Source organism: Hemicordylus capensis, chromosome 4, assembly GCF_027244095.1.
Source record: "Hemicordylus capensis ecotype Gifberg chromosome 4, rHemCap1.1.pri, whole genome shotgun sequence".
NCBI classification, from domain to species: Eukaryota; Metazoa; Chordata; class Lepidosauria; order Squamata; family Cordylidae; genus Hemicordylus; species Hemicordylus capensis.
The window spans coordinates 102,809,970-102,829,325 of record NC_069660.1 but is presented as its reverse complement, the minus strand read 5'-3'; the positions used below and the strand labels follow the sequence as shown (position 1 = coordinate 102,829,325).

Sequence of the window (19,356 nt, the reverse complement as noted above, 5' to 3'; positions counted from 1 at the left end):
TGATTTACTTTTTCTTTTTGAACTATTCTGCCCAAACTTTCTGAAACATGTTTAGACATAGGTATTGATTATTAAAGTATGGTTTAATTATAAGGATACATGTTAAGAGAAACATGGATAGACATGATAAGTCATAAAATTGATCTGAGTAATTCAAATAATAATAAAGATGCATGCAGAGCAATCTAAAACATAAATTCTTGAAAATAAGTCCTTCTCGGAACTTCAGTGGGGTTTTTCAATGGGCTTCACTTCCAGAAAGGAAGTGCATAGGATCACAGTCTATACACACTCCCAGAAAGTAGACACACAGGTGAGTATAAGGTGTATGTACACCCAGGAATAAGGTGCACTTAAGTCTAGAGTTAAGCTTCACTTAACAACATGGGATTTACTTCCAAGTAAACATGCATAGAATTAGAGTAAAGTTAACACTCTTTTCCCCCAAATGATACCCTTTCCTTATACAAAGGGAATCAAAACTTCCAAACTGAAGCATACCACTGCCTGACTGGCAGATTGTAGGTAACTTCTTGCCAGTGCCTTTGAGCTTCATAGTCTCCATACATAGGTGGTTTTGCTGCACCTAAAAAAAAGAAAGAAAACAAAACTATATGTACTGCTTATTAACGTAAATTAGTTTATATACTCACCAAATTGTTTGTGTTATTTACTGTATTGCTGCTTTTAATTAAACAGTTTGTGTAGAAATTAATGTAATATTTATAATATAAATGCATGTCAAGCATTAACATCTGTGATCTTTTACAGTAATACATATTTTCTAAGACGACAAAAATATCTCAGGGTAGTACAAGACATAGGACACTTTCAGTTGCTGACATCCTGACTAATGAAGCATGCACATTAGGAAGGTCTGCAGGATGCCCTGGAAGTCCTTGTGAAACGTTCCCAGTGCTGCACTTGCACTCTTACTTCTGAGTGCTGCTCACACTCCGGAAGTGCTCTTATAGAGAAAAAACATGATGCTGAGGGTTGACAACATGTGTCTGCTCTTACGAAGTGTGAAATACTCTTGTGCAACAGAAAAAGTCTTGTGTTCCTCCTGCCGGTGGCGCACCACCACCACACCCCCGTGTCTGACATCAGACGCAGGGGGTGTGACTGGGGTGCCAAGTGAGGCCCTTGATTGGCAGCAGCCTGGGTTCTTTGAACCTGCCCGCTCAATGGTGGCTCCGCCCCTGGCACAAGTACAGGACTGGGGTAGTTTTGCAAGGGCTCCTGGTACAAACCACAGACCCTCCTAACATACACACTTCATTAATTAGGATGTCAGCCCCTGTTCTAAATTATTTGATAAGTATTATCTTTCACACAGTTTCAGACAGTTTTTCAGACATAGGAACAAAACCTTTTTCATAGGAACGTAGGCATTATTTTAGACTGAGTCAGATCACTGGTCTATCTAGCTCAGCACTGTCTGTACTGACTAGCAGTGGCTCTCCAAGGTTTCAGGCAGGAGGTCTCTCAGCCCTACCTGGACTGGAGGAGTCCAAGGAGTGAAACTGATGCTCAAAGCAGATGCTCTATTACTGAGCCATGACCCATCCCATCTTACAAAATAATAACTTTACAAAAATCATCTTACAAAATAATCAGAAATATTAATTATATAGTATCCTGCTTCCTCGAAACCATGATCCCTGGTACACTGCTACAGTGAACATTCACACATTTGTGTTTGTGCACTAGTATGCAGGTGCCTTTCTGCTGTTTTAGTCTTTAAATAAGTAGCTCACTGTGTTCTTATTTGCAGTATCTAATTTAGTATACTTGTTTTCCAAGTTCCTGCTTCCAAATCCGGTTCAAAGCCTTAGCTCAGTTTATATATTAATTAATTTATTTTTTATTTATTGTTAAATTTATATACCGCCTTTCATTAATTTATATACCATCTTTCATTAAAAACAATCCCAAGGTGGTTTACAAAAATTAAAAACATAATAAAAAAACTAAAAGTTAAAAGCAGTAAGCTAAAAATATAACAAATCTAATTTAAAATATATAAAAATACAGACATAAAAACTGTACACGGATAAAAACACACAGAAGCAGCAATAAAACAATCATGTAAAGGCCTGGATAAAAATCAAAGATTTAACAAGCTTTCTAAAAACTATGATGGAGTCCGAGGCGTGAATGACCACTGGGAGAGCATTCCAAAGTCTTTTCATCATTAAATGATGAAAAATGAATGACCCCATTCCCCATCATTTCCCCCAGATACTACCCTTGTCTGGAATTATTTTAATTTTCATGGAAAAAACCATCAGCTGTACAAAGTGTTCATGGGTTTTTCCTTACACGGCTACCACAGAACAATCTAATAATAGTAGTATCACATTAGATACTTCAGTACACTGATTATTCATTTCCTGTCTCTTCTGATTACTTATTGAGAGCACAGTTATTTCTGCTAAGATATTGACTCTAGTTTCATGGAGATTGAAGAGTTCCTTTTAAATATAGGAAACCCATATACAATTCTTTCATATGATCTATGTGTGAGCAATTCATACAAGCAGCAGAGGAGGATATAATTTGTCCCTATACAGCACAAAAAAGACAATTTCTACAATACAAAACATTCACACAACAGATTTCCAAATAGTCAGTTCTTTTGTGAATGGGAATGGATAATAGAACTTTTGAACTTTGGTGCTGGAGAAGACTTTTGAGGATACCATGGGCAACCAAGAAAACAAACAAATGGACCATAGAACAAATCAATCCAGAATTTTAACTCGAGGCACAAATGACCAGGCTCAAACTATCATACTTCGGACACATTATGCTAAAACCCAGCTCCCTTGAGAAGTCCATAATGCTGGGAAAAATTGAAGGTAAGAGAAGAAGAGGACCAGCAGCAGCAAGGTGGATGGACTCGATTACGACAGCAATGAATGCACCATTGAGAGACCTAAAAGGCCAAGTTAAAGACAGATCATCCTGGAAATAATCTATCTATGTGGTCGCTAAGAGTCAACACTTAATCAGTCGACAATGAGATTAATACATGTATTTAACTCAGAAAGCCAGCAGGTCTTCAGGTTTCCTGCATCAGGAAATCCGCAAAGCACAGCACAGTGACAATACATGACATGGGTGGGGGGAGTCAACTTGCAGGAGCCAGCTACTGAGGTTTTTAGCAGGGCTTCTAAAGCTGCTGAAGCCACAGCTGCCCACAGTGGCATGGTGTAAAAACGTTAAAGGGCAGCATCCATCTATATCGCTGCTGCCCGATATAGGTGTTTCTAGGAAACATACCAGCCGGAATTCAAATCGGCAACCTCTTGCTCCCTAGGCAAGTTACTTTCTCACTGTGCCATTAAGTGGCTGTGGGCTTAATTACAAGGCTAATATTACTACTCATAGGCATGCTGGCAAGATCTGGATACCTAAAACAACCAGTGATGGTTCCTTCTAGTTTATAACATCTTTTTCAGTATCTCTGCAACTAGAAATGTTAAGGCCAGTGGGGGTGGGGGATTCAGGGGAAACCCCAGTTTTCCCTCCAAAGGGTTTATTTTCTGGAAAAATTGGGAAAATTAAAAAATGGATTATGAAATATTTTCTTTTGGAATTATGAATAAAATTTAAGAAAAGTTGTTGAAATATATTCATATAAGGAAAGGTCCTATAATCTTTATCCTCCCCAGCTTCGTGCTTGCTTCAGATTCCTCCATCTTCTGCAGCAAGAAAGAGTGGGTCGCCCTGGTGGGGTGCTGTACTTCCCCCCCATTTTCAACATTAACTTTTTGCCTGCTTTTCTTAAACAGTTGTTGACAGTTTATGAGAAGCTGGCAAAAAGTTGATACTGGAAACAGAAGAAACTGGCGAACAGAGATGCTAGATTCCTTGGAGTTCCGCATATTGCAGCCAATTTGTAACAAAAATTAAACAATATTTAAAAGTAAATTACTACATTTGGACTAAGTGTCTGAATAAACTAAACTTTTAAATGTAATATATAAACATTATTGATGTTATAAGCAAAGCAAGTTACACACAATAAATGCTCCTAAAGAAACAATGTGACTTTAGAGCTGTAAAGGGCACTTAAAAAACAGTACTGTATTGCCTATATTTCAATTTTTTCCAAAATTTTCATTTCCCCCCCAGAAAAAAACAGGGTTTCCCCCCACAACTTCAAAATTCCAAGAAGGTACTGGAGCTTTTGTAGGACCTACTTAAGCCTGGAGCCACCTAATGGTGCAGCGGGGAAGTAAATTGCCTAGGTAGCAGGAGGTTGCTGGTTCAAATCCCCACTGATATGTTTCCCATACTATGGGAGTCGACTATAGGAAACACCTATATCAGGCAGCAGCAATATAGGAAGATGCTGAAAGACATAATCTCATACTGCGCAGGAGATGGCAATGGTGAACCCCTCCTGTATTCTACCAAAGAAAAACCACATGGCTCTGTGGTCGCCAGGAGTCCACACCAACCCAATGGCACAACTTTACTTTATTTACCTAAGCCTGGACAGAGACTCTGCTTACTGTTGCCCTCTGTGGTAGCTTGCTGCATTGCAGCAAGCCTTTGAACCTCCAGGTCCAGGACAGCCTGGCCTATCAAGGCATGTATTGGTCCTCTCTACTACAGGAAAGCACATAAGATGCTTCCTTTCTCTTTTTGATTCTGATGTGTTATAGTTGCTTCTTTTGGCTTAACTACTTGGCTTCCTTGACTTTTTCCTGATTTCTGGTTTGGTGCTTGATGACTGACTCCTGGTTTTTCTGCTTGGCTTAGTGCTTGATCCCTGGCCTGTTCTTGACTACTGGCTTACTCATTCCCCGGCCCTGTCATTGAGCCCTATATTGCCTACAGGTAGCTGCACAAGGTTCAGTATGAATAGTAAAATATTAGCAAGACCTGATCCAATCACAGCTAGATACTTTAAAATCACCACTTCCAGTCAGTACTAAAAGAAAGCAAAGCAAGAGTTAGTGTGTTAGCATCTGGTGTGTCCCTTGCAAGAACACAAGGAGAGAGAAGATAACACATAGTGATGTTTTTGTTTGCTGTAAGAGTTACTGCTCGTAGTTATAATCCAGTTAGGAAAAGAAGAAAATAGTTTATAATATGATTTATTATATGTTTTGTATTTTTAAACTACAGTTTGTTCCTTTTAGTTATCACCATCATTATCCAAATCCCAAGCAGACATATCATATTTGTGCACTATTTGTGCATTCTGAATATGTACTACCTGAATAAGATCCAAGTGATACAGTCCAACGGACAGTAAGTCCTAGTAAAGCGGCAATTGTCATTAGGCTCCATTTCTCCATAGCTGCTCTTCAAACCACATGGGATAGCACCTTGAAACAAAAACATAAACAATTAGCCACACAATTCAGGCTTCTGTCCATCAAATTCACCTACATACAATCAACAGGCATGGGGATGCACAGATGAAGAAGCTTCACTTGCAGTAACTCTGCAAGTTATACCAGGGTTAAAGAACAAAGAAAGCTGTTCACTAATTACACCTGAGAACAGTCAGTGGAAAACATGCAGGCCAACAATTCTGACCAACCAGGACTGCTGTGCATGTGAAAGCCAGCCCCGGCAGTGCTACAAACCAAGGCAGTTGCTGAACTACTTAAAACTGCATGCAGGCACTTGCACCACACCACTTCCATTCTTTCCAATGGAAGTAGCATAGCCCAACTGCCCGCCAGCAGTTTTACATAGCTGGGCAACTGCCCTGTTACACAAGACTGCTGAGGCTGGCTTTCATGTGTGCAGCAGGCCTGGTGGGTTGCAAACGCCAATGTTGCATTGTACAGAAAGTCAGCCACTTTTTAAATGGTAAAAGTTCTCCCACTATTTGTACTTATTTAAAGGACATTGTCTAAAGACCATTGTTATCCTTGAAACTCCATGTATACACAGATAGATACAATAGCAAAGCGGGTGCGGGGAGCCCAGGCAATTAGGACCAAATATTACACATTCTCTTCACAGAAAACAGTGCAATAGATGTGTTCAATAATTATAAACTACACATGATTTTTGAAGTATTGTCTTATAAAGGTAAAGGTGGAGTGTGCCGTTGAGTCGGCTTCGACTTCTGGTGACCACAGAGCCCTGTGGTTTTCTTTTGGTAGAATACAGGAGGAGTTTACCATTGCCTCCTCCCACGCAGTGTGAGACGATGCCTTTTAGCATCTTCCTATATCGCTGCTGCCCGATAAAGGTGTTTCCCATAGTCTGGGAAACATACCAGCAGGGATTCGAACCGGCAACCTCTGGCTTGATAATCAAGTCATTTCCCCACTGTGCCAGTGATTTAATGTGTAATGTGACATTACACATTAGGCTCTAGGGTTTTATATTATCTAGCACAGTCTTTAGCATTGTTTGTACAGATAAATAGTGTAGAAACAACACTCAGACTATGCAATAGGGATGCGCATGAATGATTCGTGCAGCCGCAGGTGGGGTGGAGATTAGTTTCTTTTAAAAGCAGGTAAGTGGGACCTTACCTACTGCTCTGCCACCACACTGCTTTTCTGGCACAGCGGTCGTGGTTCAAAAGGCCATGCATGGCTGCAGCGCTGCTCTCAGCAGCCTGTGCATAGTGTTGGCATGCACATGGCTGCTGCACACGCATGGCATGCGCAGCAGCTATGTGCATGCCGACTCCATATGCAGGCTGCTGAGAGCAGTGCTGCAGCCATGCATGGCCTTTTGAACCACGAGCGCTGTGCCAGAAAAGCAGTGCGGTGGCAGAGCAGTAGGTAAGGTCCTACTTACCTGCTTTTAAGAGGAACCGACACCCCACCACCACCCCTGAGCCAGTTCAACACTTCCCTAAGGAGAGCTGAACCGGTTCGGGCACATCCCTACTATGCAAGTGACCTCTCAAGATCCATAACAAATGATAGATCTATCATTTTCTAGAATATCATCATGAAGATTATTATAGGTTTAGCTGAGTCTGTAGTATCTGTAGTAGTAATAAAGTATCCCCTATGCTCAAAATGCTAAAAGGTATATGGCCCTCCATTTCTGAGACTTTTAAGTATATACCAGACATGTTGTGTTTAATGTGACAAATATGCTTGCATTTTCAAAAAATATATACCATACAAAAATGCTTGTCACCGAGTTATGATTGGCTGTTGTGTATGAACTTGGTGGCAAACTTTTTTGTTCTGCATAACATGATACACCACTAAGATGGTCAGCAATGTGGGGGAGAGGGAGAGTTTTGCAAAGCAAGCAAAAGTTAACGAAAAACTCTTGACAACAGAACTATTAGATTACACTGTCAAGCATAAGAAGAAAGGCAGGTCTCTGTTCTGTAGAGTGCCAAGGGGCTGGGAAAAGGAATATCCATTTCATCCTGTGGTGCTACTGTAGAGAAAAGGCGATCCTCAGTGGTTAATTCCAAAATGAGAAGTGTTAAGATTCAAGGTTTCAAAAGACATACTTGGCTGACTGGTGAATCTTCAACCCCTAATACAAGGGATGTGAGTAGTTCTTGAGAAGGGAAGAAAATTAATTCTAATTGGACATGCTTTTTTAAAAATTACTTCCTATCTCCAGGGAAGTAAACCCTCCCTTTCAAACGGGTCCTGGAGCCTCTAAGCCCTGCTCAAAGAAAGCCACAAAGTCTAGCAAAATTTAACTGAGTGGACCTAGGGAATGGTACTCAACGAGAGATTTCTTGCAATACTCCTACGCCTGTTAACACTTGGCCAACAAGGGACGCCTGTTGGTGAGCGGAAGGCAGAAAGACAGAAAGCGTCAACTTCCTCCTCGCCTCCAGTCTGATTTTTAACTGCAGAGCCCCCTGCCTCTCGATCCCGCACGTGGCAGCAGCTGCCCCGTCCACTTCCCCCATGATCTCAAGAAAGCTTTCATCCTCCGGCTCCGGGGAACGTCACGCTCGCGAGCCTGGCTCCGCTTGGAAGCGCGCACTCGACAGCCTTCCTCCCAGAGTTTACTTGTAAAGCCCGCCTTTCCCTTCCTTTGGCTGCAAGCCCGCAAACCGCCCCGCACTAGCCACTCGAACTCACCAAGACTGACAGGCGCGAAAAAGGAGCAGAGGGGGATGCGCGCCCACGGCTCGCTTTCCGGGTCCGCCTAGTCCACCGCGCACATGCGTAATAGATTCGGTGGGCGTGGGAGCGCGCACGCTGTGACGTTGGCTTTTTCTGGCCTCCGGTTGAGTTTGTTTTACAACCCAAGCGCCGAAATGTGTTTACTCTGAAGTAAATGTAATCGAAGTAATGGAATTTCCTTGCTTGTAACAGTGTGGTCCTGTGCGCAGTTAGTTTGGCCTTAGATTCGGTGGGCGAATCTAATGGGCTTTAGACGTGCCTACGCCTTGCACGGGACCGGGGCTGGAAGTGTGTTTACAATCTTTAGGCGACTGCTGGTGGGAGGACTAGAACCTGAGCTGAGAAAAAGAACCACAAGGAAATCCTGCTTCTTTTGCAAACGAAAAATAATTAATTACATCAATGTACATGGCGTTCTGCAGATTAACATAAGTAATAAAAGCAGGTTCTTTCTCCAAAAAAAATTATAATCTGAATTTCAACGGGAGGGGGGCGAGTAATTGGAGCAAAGGGAGATACTAGAAGGTACCAGGGAGCCAGCAACATGCTTGCAAACCAAGGCTGCTGAGATATATGAGGGTCCTCGCTGAGGGTCCTCGCCTCCTCGGATAGTCAGCTGTTACTGCAAAAAAGGCAAGCTTCAAATGCTCTAAAGAACTATCCTCATAGCTTCCATATAGCCTTCAGGTAAGGAGAAGAACACTGCCAAAAATGTGTGTTATCTGCGAGATTTAGTTATAATGAACACTGCCTTTTGGAACGGATGATGAGGCCTAAATCAGCTAAAATTGTTCAACCTGGGAAAGTGGCATGCTATGTAACTAAGTCTATCTGAAGGTAGTATGTTCTCCATGTAGATCTCTCCTTGCTGAATAGGTAGGTTCTGTTCTGAGTACCCATAAATATTATGCTTGCCATCCATTGAAGCCTGTGTACTGGCACATAAAGATAAGAGGTCCACTGCTGGGCAACAGAGAGAGTCTGTCTATGCAGTTTGTCCACTGCTGCCTGCTGGTAGGTGGGCAGTTATCAACACAGTGCCGCTTCTGCTGCAGCGACCTCTCATAGCACTGGTGTTATCAGTGCCTGGTGCTACAGGCCTATGGCCTGTCATAGCATTGCATTATGCAATTTTGAGCATTTGCATTATGCAGTTTTACCCCCTTCTTTCCTATTGACAAGCACTGTCTGATGGTACCTGCACAAACTAATCTTTCCCCAAGCATTTTAGCACATGTTGTCACAAAGACTGTTTCCATTTTGTGGGACAGAAATAGCACTGTCTGCAAAGCATCTATCTAGAATTAGGATACTCATACTCCTTCAGTGGTGCAGCAGGGAAATGTTTGACTAACAAACAGAAGGTTGCCGGTTTGAATTCCCACTAATATGTTTCCCAGACTATGGGAAACACCTATATCGGGCAGCAGCAATACAGGAAATGAGAGAGGAGGAGGAGGAGGAGGAGAAGTACAGATACAGTATATTCCTTACACATCTTCTCACCATCTTCTGAGATGGTTTCAACGTTTAAGTACATGAAAGGGGACCTTGCACAGTTCCATATTCTGCCCCATCTGTGCCTTATCCTGGTCTGTCCTGGAGTGCTGGCTACATATATTCAGAGAGGATATAGGCAGCATATATTCAGAGAGGATTTTAGACTTTTTCTACTAAACCAGTATATCTTACACTGCAGGTGTATCAATTCTTGTAGCCATCCCATATTGCCCTTTAGGGATAGCCTGTATAATTGGCTTGGAACAGTGATGTATGGAAGGGATCAGGGGATCTCTGAGGAAGTGGTACTTAGTCTGGTGGAACATTTCCCCCCTCTGATTTAGTTAGATTCAAATTTAGCTAAATGGGAATTCAGGCAATGGCAGTGTACTTGGCATTTGTACAATTCAGCCAAACCTTAGCACATTTGAAGTTTCATATATTTCAGTGGAAACCTTAAGGACACTTAGAACTCTCAACCTTTAAATGTTAAGGGCTTTAAAAACAAAAACAAATCCTTAATTTTGGCTGGACTGTGCTCCAAAATCTGGGTAGATCTAGAATGGTAGAAGTCACAGTCACTTTGCTGAGACTTTCATTCCAAATTTAAGTTCATATGATCTGTTGATCCTCACATTATGATTAAAGATATAGCCATCAGATTTAGCTCCCCCCCACACACACCCTGCAGACATACAGTGCCAAAAACCAGCCATCCCATATCACACATCAGACACCAGCCTGCCACCCCCACCTCCTTGCATGGACAGAGTGGAAGAGGAAGGGCCAGAGTGTGGTGGGAGATACTCTAGCCCACCCTCTCTTCTCTTCCACTTCCTTTTTATCCCATCCTTGTGGAAGTTAGCTGGCAAATGTTTGGCACATTTTGCGGGGAGGCTGGCATGTCATTTGGTTGCAGCTATGCCAGTGGTACCAACTAGGGGCTCCCACAATATTTTGCAGGGTTGGCATTTGATGCCAGGAATGGCTTTCATCTCTGCTTCCCTAGATGCCGGAACAGCTGGGGCTGTTCCTGTTTGTCTCTTTCAAGATGCTGCTTGCTATGGCACACTTGTGCATCCTCTAAAAGCAAATTAAGTATGCTTTAGGCTTCAAAACGGTTGTTTTACTTACATGCAGATATAATGCATTAATTAAGTTACAATCCTAAACATGTTTATTTTCTCTAAATTCAGTGATAAGAGAGCCAGAGTGGTGTAGTGGTTAGAGTGCTGGACTAGGACTGGGGAGACCCGAGTTCAAATCCCTATTCAGCCATAAAACTAGCTGGCTGACTCTGGGCCAGTCACTTCTCTCTCAGCCTAACCTACTTCACAGGGTTGTTGTGAGGAGAAACTCAAGTATGTAGTACACTGCTCTGGGCTCCTTGGAGGAAGAGTGGGATATAAATATAATAATAATAATAATAATTTTCTAAGTGTACTTTTAGGTTTGCAGCCTGAAACGTATACAGTACAGGCTACTGATCCATTAAACACAGTGGGACTTACTTCCGAGTACACCTGCATCGGCGTGCACAGACACTGATTTCTTTGATCTGGTTGGAGCCCTGCTTCATCGTTTTGGTGGCCTCTAATTCGCTATACGCCGCCCTTCCCCCAAGTCCTACTATGCTGCCTCATTGTGGTGGTGGTGGGGTGTTTGTGGGAGGCATGAGCGAACTACGCCAGGAGGTATACTCCCAGCAGGATCACCCAAAGCACAAAGTCATCCCAGCTGCATTATTATTATTATTATTATTATTATTATTATTATTATTATTATTTCTATTTCGCTTTCTATACCACCCTTCCAAAAATGGCTCTGGGCAGTTTACACAGAAAAATAACAAATAAGATGGAACCCTGTCCCCAAAAGGCTCACATTCTAAAAAGGAACGTAAGATTCCTTTTAACACCAGTAACAGTCATTGGAAGTACTGTGCTGGGGGTGGATAGGGCCGGTTACTCTCCCCCTGCTAAATAAAGAGAATCACCATGGTAAAAGGTGCCTCTTTGCCCAGTTAGCGGGGGTTAAATAAAGCAAGCAGGTACTTATATTGGGCAGCAGCAATATAGGAAGGTGCTGGAGGCGGATGATCATTTCAGTGACAATGACAAAGGCACCATTTCATACTGCACTGGGGAAGGCAATGGTAAACCTGTATTTTACCAAGAAAACCACATGGATAGACAAAATAGAATGATTGTCGATGTAGTGCCAGATGATGAACCCCTCAGGTCAGATGGTACTCAACATGCTACTGAGGAGGAGCTGAGGATCTCTCAGAGTACCGATGATCAAAGCCTTTTGGACATCTACTGCCTGATGTTGTCATGCGGGCAAAGAACATCCAAAGCTGCAAAGACAGAATTACAATGGGAACATGGAACATAAGAAGCATGAATATGGGAAAGCCTGACACAGTGAAAGATGAAATGAATGGACTACCGATTTACATCTTGGGCATCAGTGAATTAAAATGGACTGGAATAGGACACTTTCAGTCAGAAAATCATACTGTTTACAACTCAGGACATGAAAAACAAGGAATAGTGTTGCTTTCATAATATCAGGAAGGAAATAGCAATGACAGTACTTGGGTACAATGCAGTCGGTGACTGACTAATATCAATTAGATTTTGTGGACAACCCTTTAACATGACAGTTTTTCAAGTCTATGCCCCAACGACTGATGCAGAAGAAGAGAAAGTTGATGAGTTTTATGCTCAGGTTCAGTCTGTAATTGACAGAACATGCAAGCAAGATGTGCTGGTGGTTGGAGACTGGAATGCCAAAGTTGGAAGTGGTAAGGAGGAAAACCCATTCAGACAGTATGGCCTAGGAAACAGAAATGAAGCAGGAGAACGCCTTATTAGTTTCTGCCAAGCCTATTATCTCCTCATTGCTAACACATTCTTCAAACAACCAAAGCTGCACCTATACATATGGACATCACCAGATGGAGTACACAGAAATCAAATTGATCACATTATGGGTGGAAGAACTCAGTTATAACAGCAATGACATGGATGGGGCCAATTGTGGAACAGATCATGAACTGCTCATGTGCAAGTTCCAAGTCAAACTAAAACAGAAAAGCAAACCTATCCAGCTTCCACGATATGATCTTGAAAATGTACCCACCATTTTCAAGGAGAATATCAGGAACCACTTTGAAGTTCTGAACCTCATTGATAGGGAACCAGAGGAACGGTGGAATGAAATCAAAGAAGTTGTTAAGAATGAATGTGAAAAGAGACTACCAAGGACCAAGAAACAGAAGAAAGCAAAATGGATGTCAGAACAGACAGTGGAAATTGCCAAGAAGAGGCAAAATTGAGAAAGATAGAGACCCCAGAAAGGAACTTAATATGGAATTTCGGAAAACTGTTAGAAGAGACAAGGAACAGTGCTACAATAACATCTGTGAAGACCTTGAGGATGGAAATAGACACGGAATAACAAGGAAAGTTTTACAAAAGATCTCTGAGCTCAGAAGGCGGTTCCAACCTTGAACTGGTATGTTAAGGGATGCCAAAGGACAGATAGTAACTGATTCAGAAAAGATCAAACAGAGATGGAAGGAGTATACTAAAAATCTGTACAGCAGTGATGTCAATATCTAAGATACTCTAGAACAGGGATTTGTTGGGTCCCCAGATGTTATTGGACTTCAATTCCCATAATCCCTAGCCCCAGTGGCCTTTCTTTGAGGATTATGGGAGTTGAAGTCCAATAACATCTGGGGACCCAACAGTTGAGAATCCCTGTTCTAGAGTATATTCCCTACTTGCAAGAACCTCTCGTATGGAAAGATGGAGTTAGATCAGCACTCCAGTCATTAGCAAGTCGGAAGGTTACAAGAATTGATGGAATAGCTACAGAAATATGGCAGGCAACAGAAGAAGATTCGGTCAAGGCTCTAACCAAACTATGCCAGCAAATCTGAAGAACAATACAGAGTCCAACAGATTGGAAGAGGTCAGTCTACATACCCATTCCAAAGAAAGGAGACTTAATAGATTGTGCAAATCATCACACAATATCCTTAATTTCACATGCTAGCAAAATAATGCTCAGGATCATCCAACGCAGATTAGAGCCCTACGTGGAAAGGGGAATGCTGGATGTTCAAGCTGCTTTCAGAAAAGGCCGAGGAACATAATTCCTTATATATAGATACATAATTGCTTATGCACGCTGGATAATTGAGAAAGCCAAAGAATACCAAAAGAAGTCAATATGTACTTTATTGACTAAAGAACAGCCTTCGATTGTGTCACCCATGTCAAGTTGTGGAATATCCTTAGAAAAATGGGCATCCCAGATCATCTCATTGTTCTCATGAGAAACCTATACACAGGACAGGAAGCCACAGTCCAGACGGAACATGGTGAAACAGACTGGTTCCAGATTGGCAAAGGAGTAAAGACAAGGCTGTATACTTTCTCCTTATTTATTCAGTTTATATGCTGAACATATACTGAGAGAAGCTGGATTGGAAGATGAGCGTGGTTTTAAATTTGTAGGAAGAAACATCAACAACCTGCGCTACGCTGACACCACTCCGATAGCTGAGAATGTGGATGATCTACAAGCTCTAGTAATGAAAGTTAAGGAGCACAGTGAGAAAATGGGACTATGACTAATTGTAAAGAAGACTAAACTAATGACAACGGGTACAGCAACCAGCCTCAGAATTGATAATAAAGACATTGAAGTGGTGGATCATCAACAGTAAAGGATCCAGCAGTCAAGAAATATGCCCCAGACTAGCACTTGGTAGGGTTTCAATGAAGGCCTTGGAAAAGGTATTTAGATGTCGTGACATGTCTATACTTACAAAAATTAGAATAGTTCGACCAATGGTTTTCCCCGTGACACTCTATGGATGTGAAAACTGGACTTTGAAGAAACAAGATAGAAAAAAATATTGACGCTTTTGAACTTTGGTGCTGGAGAAGACTTTTGAGGATACCATGGACAGCCAGGAAAACAAACAAATGGATCATAGAACAAATCAATCCAGAGTTTTCACTCGAGGCTTTCATACTTCAGACACATTATGCGAAGATGCAGCTCGCTTGAGAAGTCAATAATGCTGGGGGAAGTTGAAGGAAAGAGAAGAAGAGGACGACCAGCAGCAAGGTGGATGGACTTGATTACGACAGCAATGAATGCACCACTGAGAGACCTAAAAGGCCAAGTTGAAGACAGATCATCCTGGGGAGAATCTATGTGGTCTCTAAGAGTCAACAACATCGACTTGACGGGACCTGATCAATCAATCAAATTCGCTATAACGAGTCTTCTTGCAAGATCAAAACCCAGCACTGTGTGCGGCGGCTGCTACTACCAAGATCCCCTTCCCAAAGGAAGAATAAATAGTTCACAGCTGTCCTATAGGTTATTGATAATACTATTTACCGCGCCCCGGTACAAAGCTGCTGGCAGCAGCAGCAGCAGGTCCTGCTAGGCTGGCTCGCTCGTCGTCCGCTGCTCGGTTCAAGTGCATTCTTGTTTCAGTTCACTGCGATCCCCTCCCTGCAGCAGGCTCCCTATCGAGTGCCTGCTAAACGCTTGCCTGTGCCACGCGGCTGGCAATCGAGCCTCTGTCACTGGCGCTTCTGCTGTGACTTTGACTAGATTAATGATCGGAAAAGGCATCCAGGACGCACTGGAACGCTGGGGCGGGAAGGCAATACAAGCCAGCCGAGCCGAGCCTGATTTGGGAGCGGGCTGCAGGGCTGGGGTGGTGGTGGGGATGAATAAGGATCGGGAAGGAAGGCCGTTTCTTGTTAACCCTTCACGGGCTGGGCGGCTTGCTTGACCCTCGCCTTAGTTTCAGTGCCTCGGAGGAGCTGAGCAAATCCTGCGTGTGAACTGACATAGGAGATCCCGAATGACATTAAAACGGAGTAAAGCAATGTACAAGCAGGAAGGTTCCTTCGAGCAGGAGGGGAAAGAGCTGTAGCAGTGGCAATGCTTCGACTCCTCGTGAATGTAGACTACTGCTAACGAGTTGTTAGAGGTGGAGCGCTAAACTGAGGCAGAACAGGTTGACTTGCTACGAACCTTCAGACGCAAGGCACCAGTTTGATCTTCTTGCCGGTCTCTGTGAGTTTATTAGCAGATGCCGCTGGGCCGATTAAAAGGCCGCTTTACACCCTAAGCCTACAATGCATGCATTTGGGGAAGTAACCTCCATGTTGATTTGAACTGAACCAACTTGCACATGGATGTACTTAGGACCAAGGCATCCAGAAAGCAAGAACAGTTGAATAAAACCAGGAAAAGACCACCCTGGCTCACTTCCGGCCTCTTCATTCACTTTTCTCTCTTCTTTCAAAGGTTTATTCAGAGGAAACAATCCAGCAACAATTAATCGAATCGACGTTTCAGACCACCCCATATGTACATTTGCCTTGATGTGACTAATCGTGACTTATGAATGCCCCATCCCACTCCTTTCCGTGGGTCTTGGTCACGACTCACTGTTGCTGCATTTAACAGTGAACTATTTAAAGCCTGTGCTGGAGGGTGGGTTTTACAGCAAAGGATTGAGAAAAGAGTGAGATCTTTATTATAAAGAGCAGAACTGTAGAATCCATTTCTTTTATTCTGCTTTCTTTACTTTTCATTTGTAACACTCACTTATCCAGAGGGGCTGGGGCAGTTAATAGCCATAATAAACGCTGAACACGAACATCTTCAGACGTTTACGCAGAAGTGTTTGCTTCGGAAGTAAGTCGGACTGTGTTCACTGAGGACTTATTCCCAGGTAATGTGCAAAGATTTGCTGTCTAACAATATGACAATATAAAAATCTGGATTTATTTTATAAGTTGACAGATAAAATGCATCTTTGAATGTATATATGACCAAAATACATGGCCCAAATCCGGTCATTTGTTGAAGCTACTAAATGTTGCACCAATAGGGGAATCATGTACTAAGGTAGATGCTTGGTTGGAGGCATGTCCATCCGTAGAAGACTAAGGCTTCAAGCCTATCCACACTTACTTGGGAGTAAGCACTACAGAGCACAATGGGACTTACTGCTGAGCAAACACGCATAGGTTTGCTCTGCACACCAGCAAGTGATGATGACCTGCACGCTTGGAACATCTATCACACTGCACCTACCGCAGCTAGATCTCCATATCACCTCAAACATAATAACTTTACAATATGGATCGTTCACACGTTCGGCAAGTAGATGAGAAATGGAATGGTGGTCATCCACGTGTGAATCGGCCTCGAGGCTAGGTTTTGCCAGAGAAAGTGCTCCAGAATTTCCTTCGTTGCCATGGTGCCGCTCTTCCTGCAGCCCTGCCTGACTTGGCCTCGGGTGGGTCTATGGTTACGCCTGCGCAAAATCACACCTTTCCCTAGATTAAGTCATTCACAGGAAATCCAGCCTTCCCGGGGTCTGGATTTACGACCGGCTTTCATGGAAATCCCTACACTACACAAACAGACATGTATTGATACCACCCTAGCCTGTGTGTAACAAACGTGTGCTTTTTAAGCATGTTGAATGATGCAGCCCGATCCGAAGTATGTGACTCAGGAAAGTCAGGCCTCTTGAGTTCAATGGGACTAACTCCCAGTTAAACGTCTATGGGACAGAGGGCTTCAGCAGCCCTGGCTGCTTCCCTAGTTACTTAGCCTGCAGTTCTATGGCCTCTTCAAGTCCCATTTAGTTCGGTGGACTATTAGACCGTCGGTCTTAGGCTTGGGGCCTTGGGCTGCGAAAGTGCCCGGCTTCCCTTAGCCCTCCTTCTCTTCTCGCTTCCTCTGTTCCACACCGCACAGCTACAGACTGCATTGCCTTGTGGCAACATTGTTCCTTGGTGTCAAAGCATACTTTGGCGAAGGAATTCAAACGTGTCTCAGTTAACGGAAGTGGAGACTTCCCCTCTGCCTCTGAAAAGGGTCGCAATTGCATTACATTCAAGAACAGCCTCCTGCCCCATCCCAAGAAGTGTCTCGGTCAGGTTTGCTTACCAAATCTTGAGAAATCAACCCAGTTTAATCATTTTATTAAACGTCACAACAGACCCTGACAGGAAAGTTGGTCTTGTGGTAGCAAGCATGACTTGTCCCCTTAGCTAAGCAAGGTCCGTCCTGGTTGCATATGAAAGGGAGACTAGAAGTGCCAGCACTGTAAGCTATTCCCCTTAGGGGATGGAGCTGCTCTGGGAAGAGCATCTAGGTTCCAAGTTTCCTCCCTGGCACCTCCAAGATAGGGCTGAGAGAGATTCCTGCCTGCAACCTTGGGGAAGCTGCTGCCAGTCTGTGCAGACAATACTGAGCTAGATGGACCAATGGTCTGACTCGGTATATGGCAGCTTCCTAAGGAAGCCTTACCTTACGAATCTTTTAAGAACATGATTATTTCTGATTTAGGAACGAAAAAAGAAGCAGGATTAGTATGGATATTGCATTTCCAAGGACCTCGCCACTATTAAATAGACTGTTAAGTGCATTTTATGGCTGGAGCTGTTCCCACTTCTGTCTGGGAAGGTGTCCTAAGCTCGTGTCTACCTGCTACATTACACACTCACTGACTAAAATACTTCCTGTAGATATAATCCCAGTGCTCTGTATCTTTTAAGGACATAACGCTAACTGTTGTAAGGCTAGTAAAACCTAACTCCATAAACAAGTCTCGAAGACTTGAGTGGTGTGTCTCTAGGAGGGAAAATGTATCTGTTCAGTGATGTGCCTCCCTCCTCTGCTCGGTTAAGAGGACTCCGTGTCGAAAAGTGACCAGGGACTGGGTGTGGAAAGCAAAGCGAGCAGATTTCGCAACAAGTCTCCAAGCAATGAAATGAAATGGATCAAGGGGAGTCTGGCTTTCATGCACACTCGATCTCACACTGTGCTGTGGAACTAATGGGTCTGATGAGATCCAAAGCTCAGTCTCTAGAATCTCTTTGGCACTCCTCGTCTAAGTCCTAGCTAGGCACATCGAAGGATTAACTACGCGATTCATTCGCCCCTCTGAATATCAGGTGCTGGAGAGGTGACCAATCAACGAGGCAAAGAAGGAAATAGATATCTTTAAACGTGCGCAAGCATGTTTCCCTCCAAGAATTACAATTAGCACGAACACATCTGGGATGAGGTGTGTGGGTGGGTTTCCCAAGCTAGATTTAAAGGTGGCGGGTTTAAACCCAAGCCCCCTCTCATTTTAGAAATAAAGCGCTCCTTGGATGCTTGCTTGGAGTTGAAGAGAACACGATCTCTCTACGGCCTCTTAACACAACCGCAAAATCAAGTCAAACGTCCATTCAGTCACCGTCAATCCCAACTCCCTGAGCAGGAAACTCATATGATGTACACATTTGATGTTTTGAAAATATGCACAATTTTCAAACACCTCTTGCCACTCCTTATTTTGTGGTGCTAGGTGCGCACCACAAGTAGTAGGTGTATTATTTTTGGTTTAAAAGAAAGCAATCTAGGCAAGTTGTAGTTTAACACTTACTATCCCTATGGAAGTATGGATCAGAAAAATTCAACACAGATGCTAATTTTGTGGTGGCTGTGTCTTAGTGATAGGTGGACTGTGAACTGTACCATATTTATTCACAAAGCAAAATTGTATATGGTGATCCTATTGACCTTATCCTATACAAATCACCACATATTTCATTGGATCAGTGTGACTATTCAGGCTATAGTATAGAACAGGCACAATTGGGAGACCCTGAACTATCTTCCATGACATTCTAACAAGTTC

General features: G+C 43.0%; 1 protein-coding gene across 6 annotated transcripts in view; it reads right to left on the bottom strand.

The window, feature by feature from the left end:
* The window catches only part of ALG6 (ALG6 alpha-1,3-glucosyltransferase), a 39,674-nt gene extending 31,493 nt beyond the window's left edge, over positions 1 to 8,181 (bottom strand). For 2 of the 6 annotated variants that reach the window (XM_053248139.1, XM_053248143.1), the window contains exons 1-3: positions 8,058 to 8,180; positions 5,237 to 5,348; positions 502 to 586 (exon numbers count right to left, since the gene is read on the bottom strand). In XM_053248139.1, the coding sequence (XP_053104114.1) occupies positions 502 to 586; positions 5,237 to 5,318 (167 nt within the window). In that variant the 5' untranslated portion in view covers positions 5,319 to 5,348; positions 8,058 to 8,180. The other 4 variants (XM_053248144.1, XM_053248142.1, XM_053248141.1 and 1 more) reach the window with 4 other exon arrangements.
* Between the last annotated feature and the right edge of the window lie 11,175 nt (positions 8,182 to 19,356).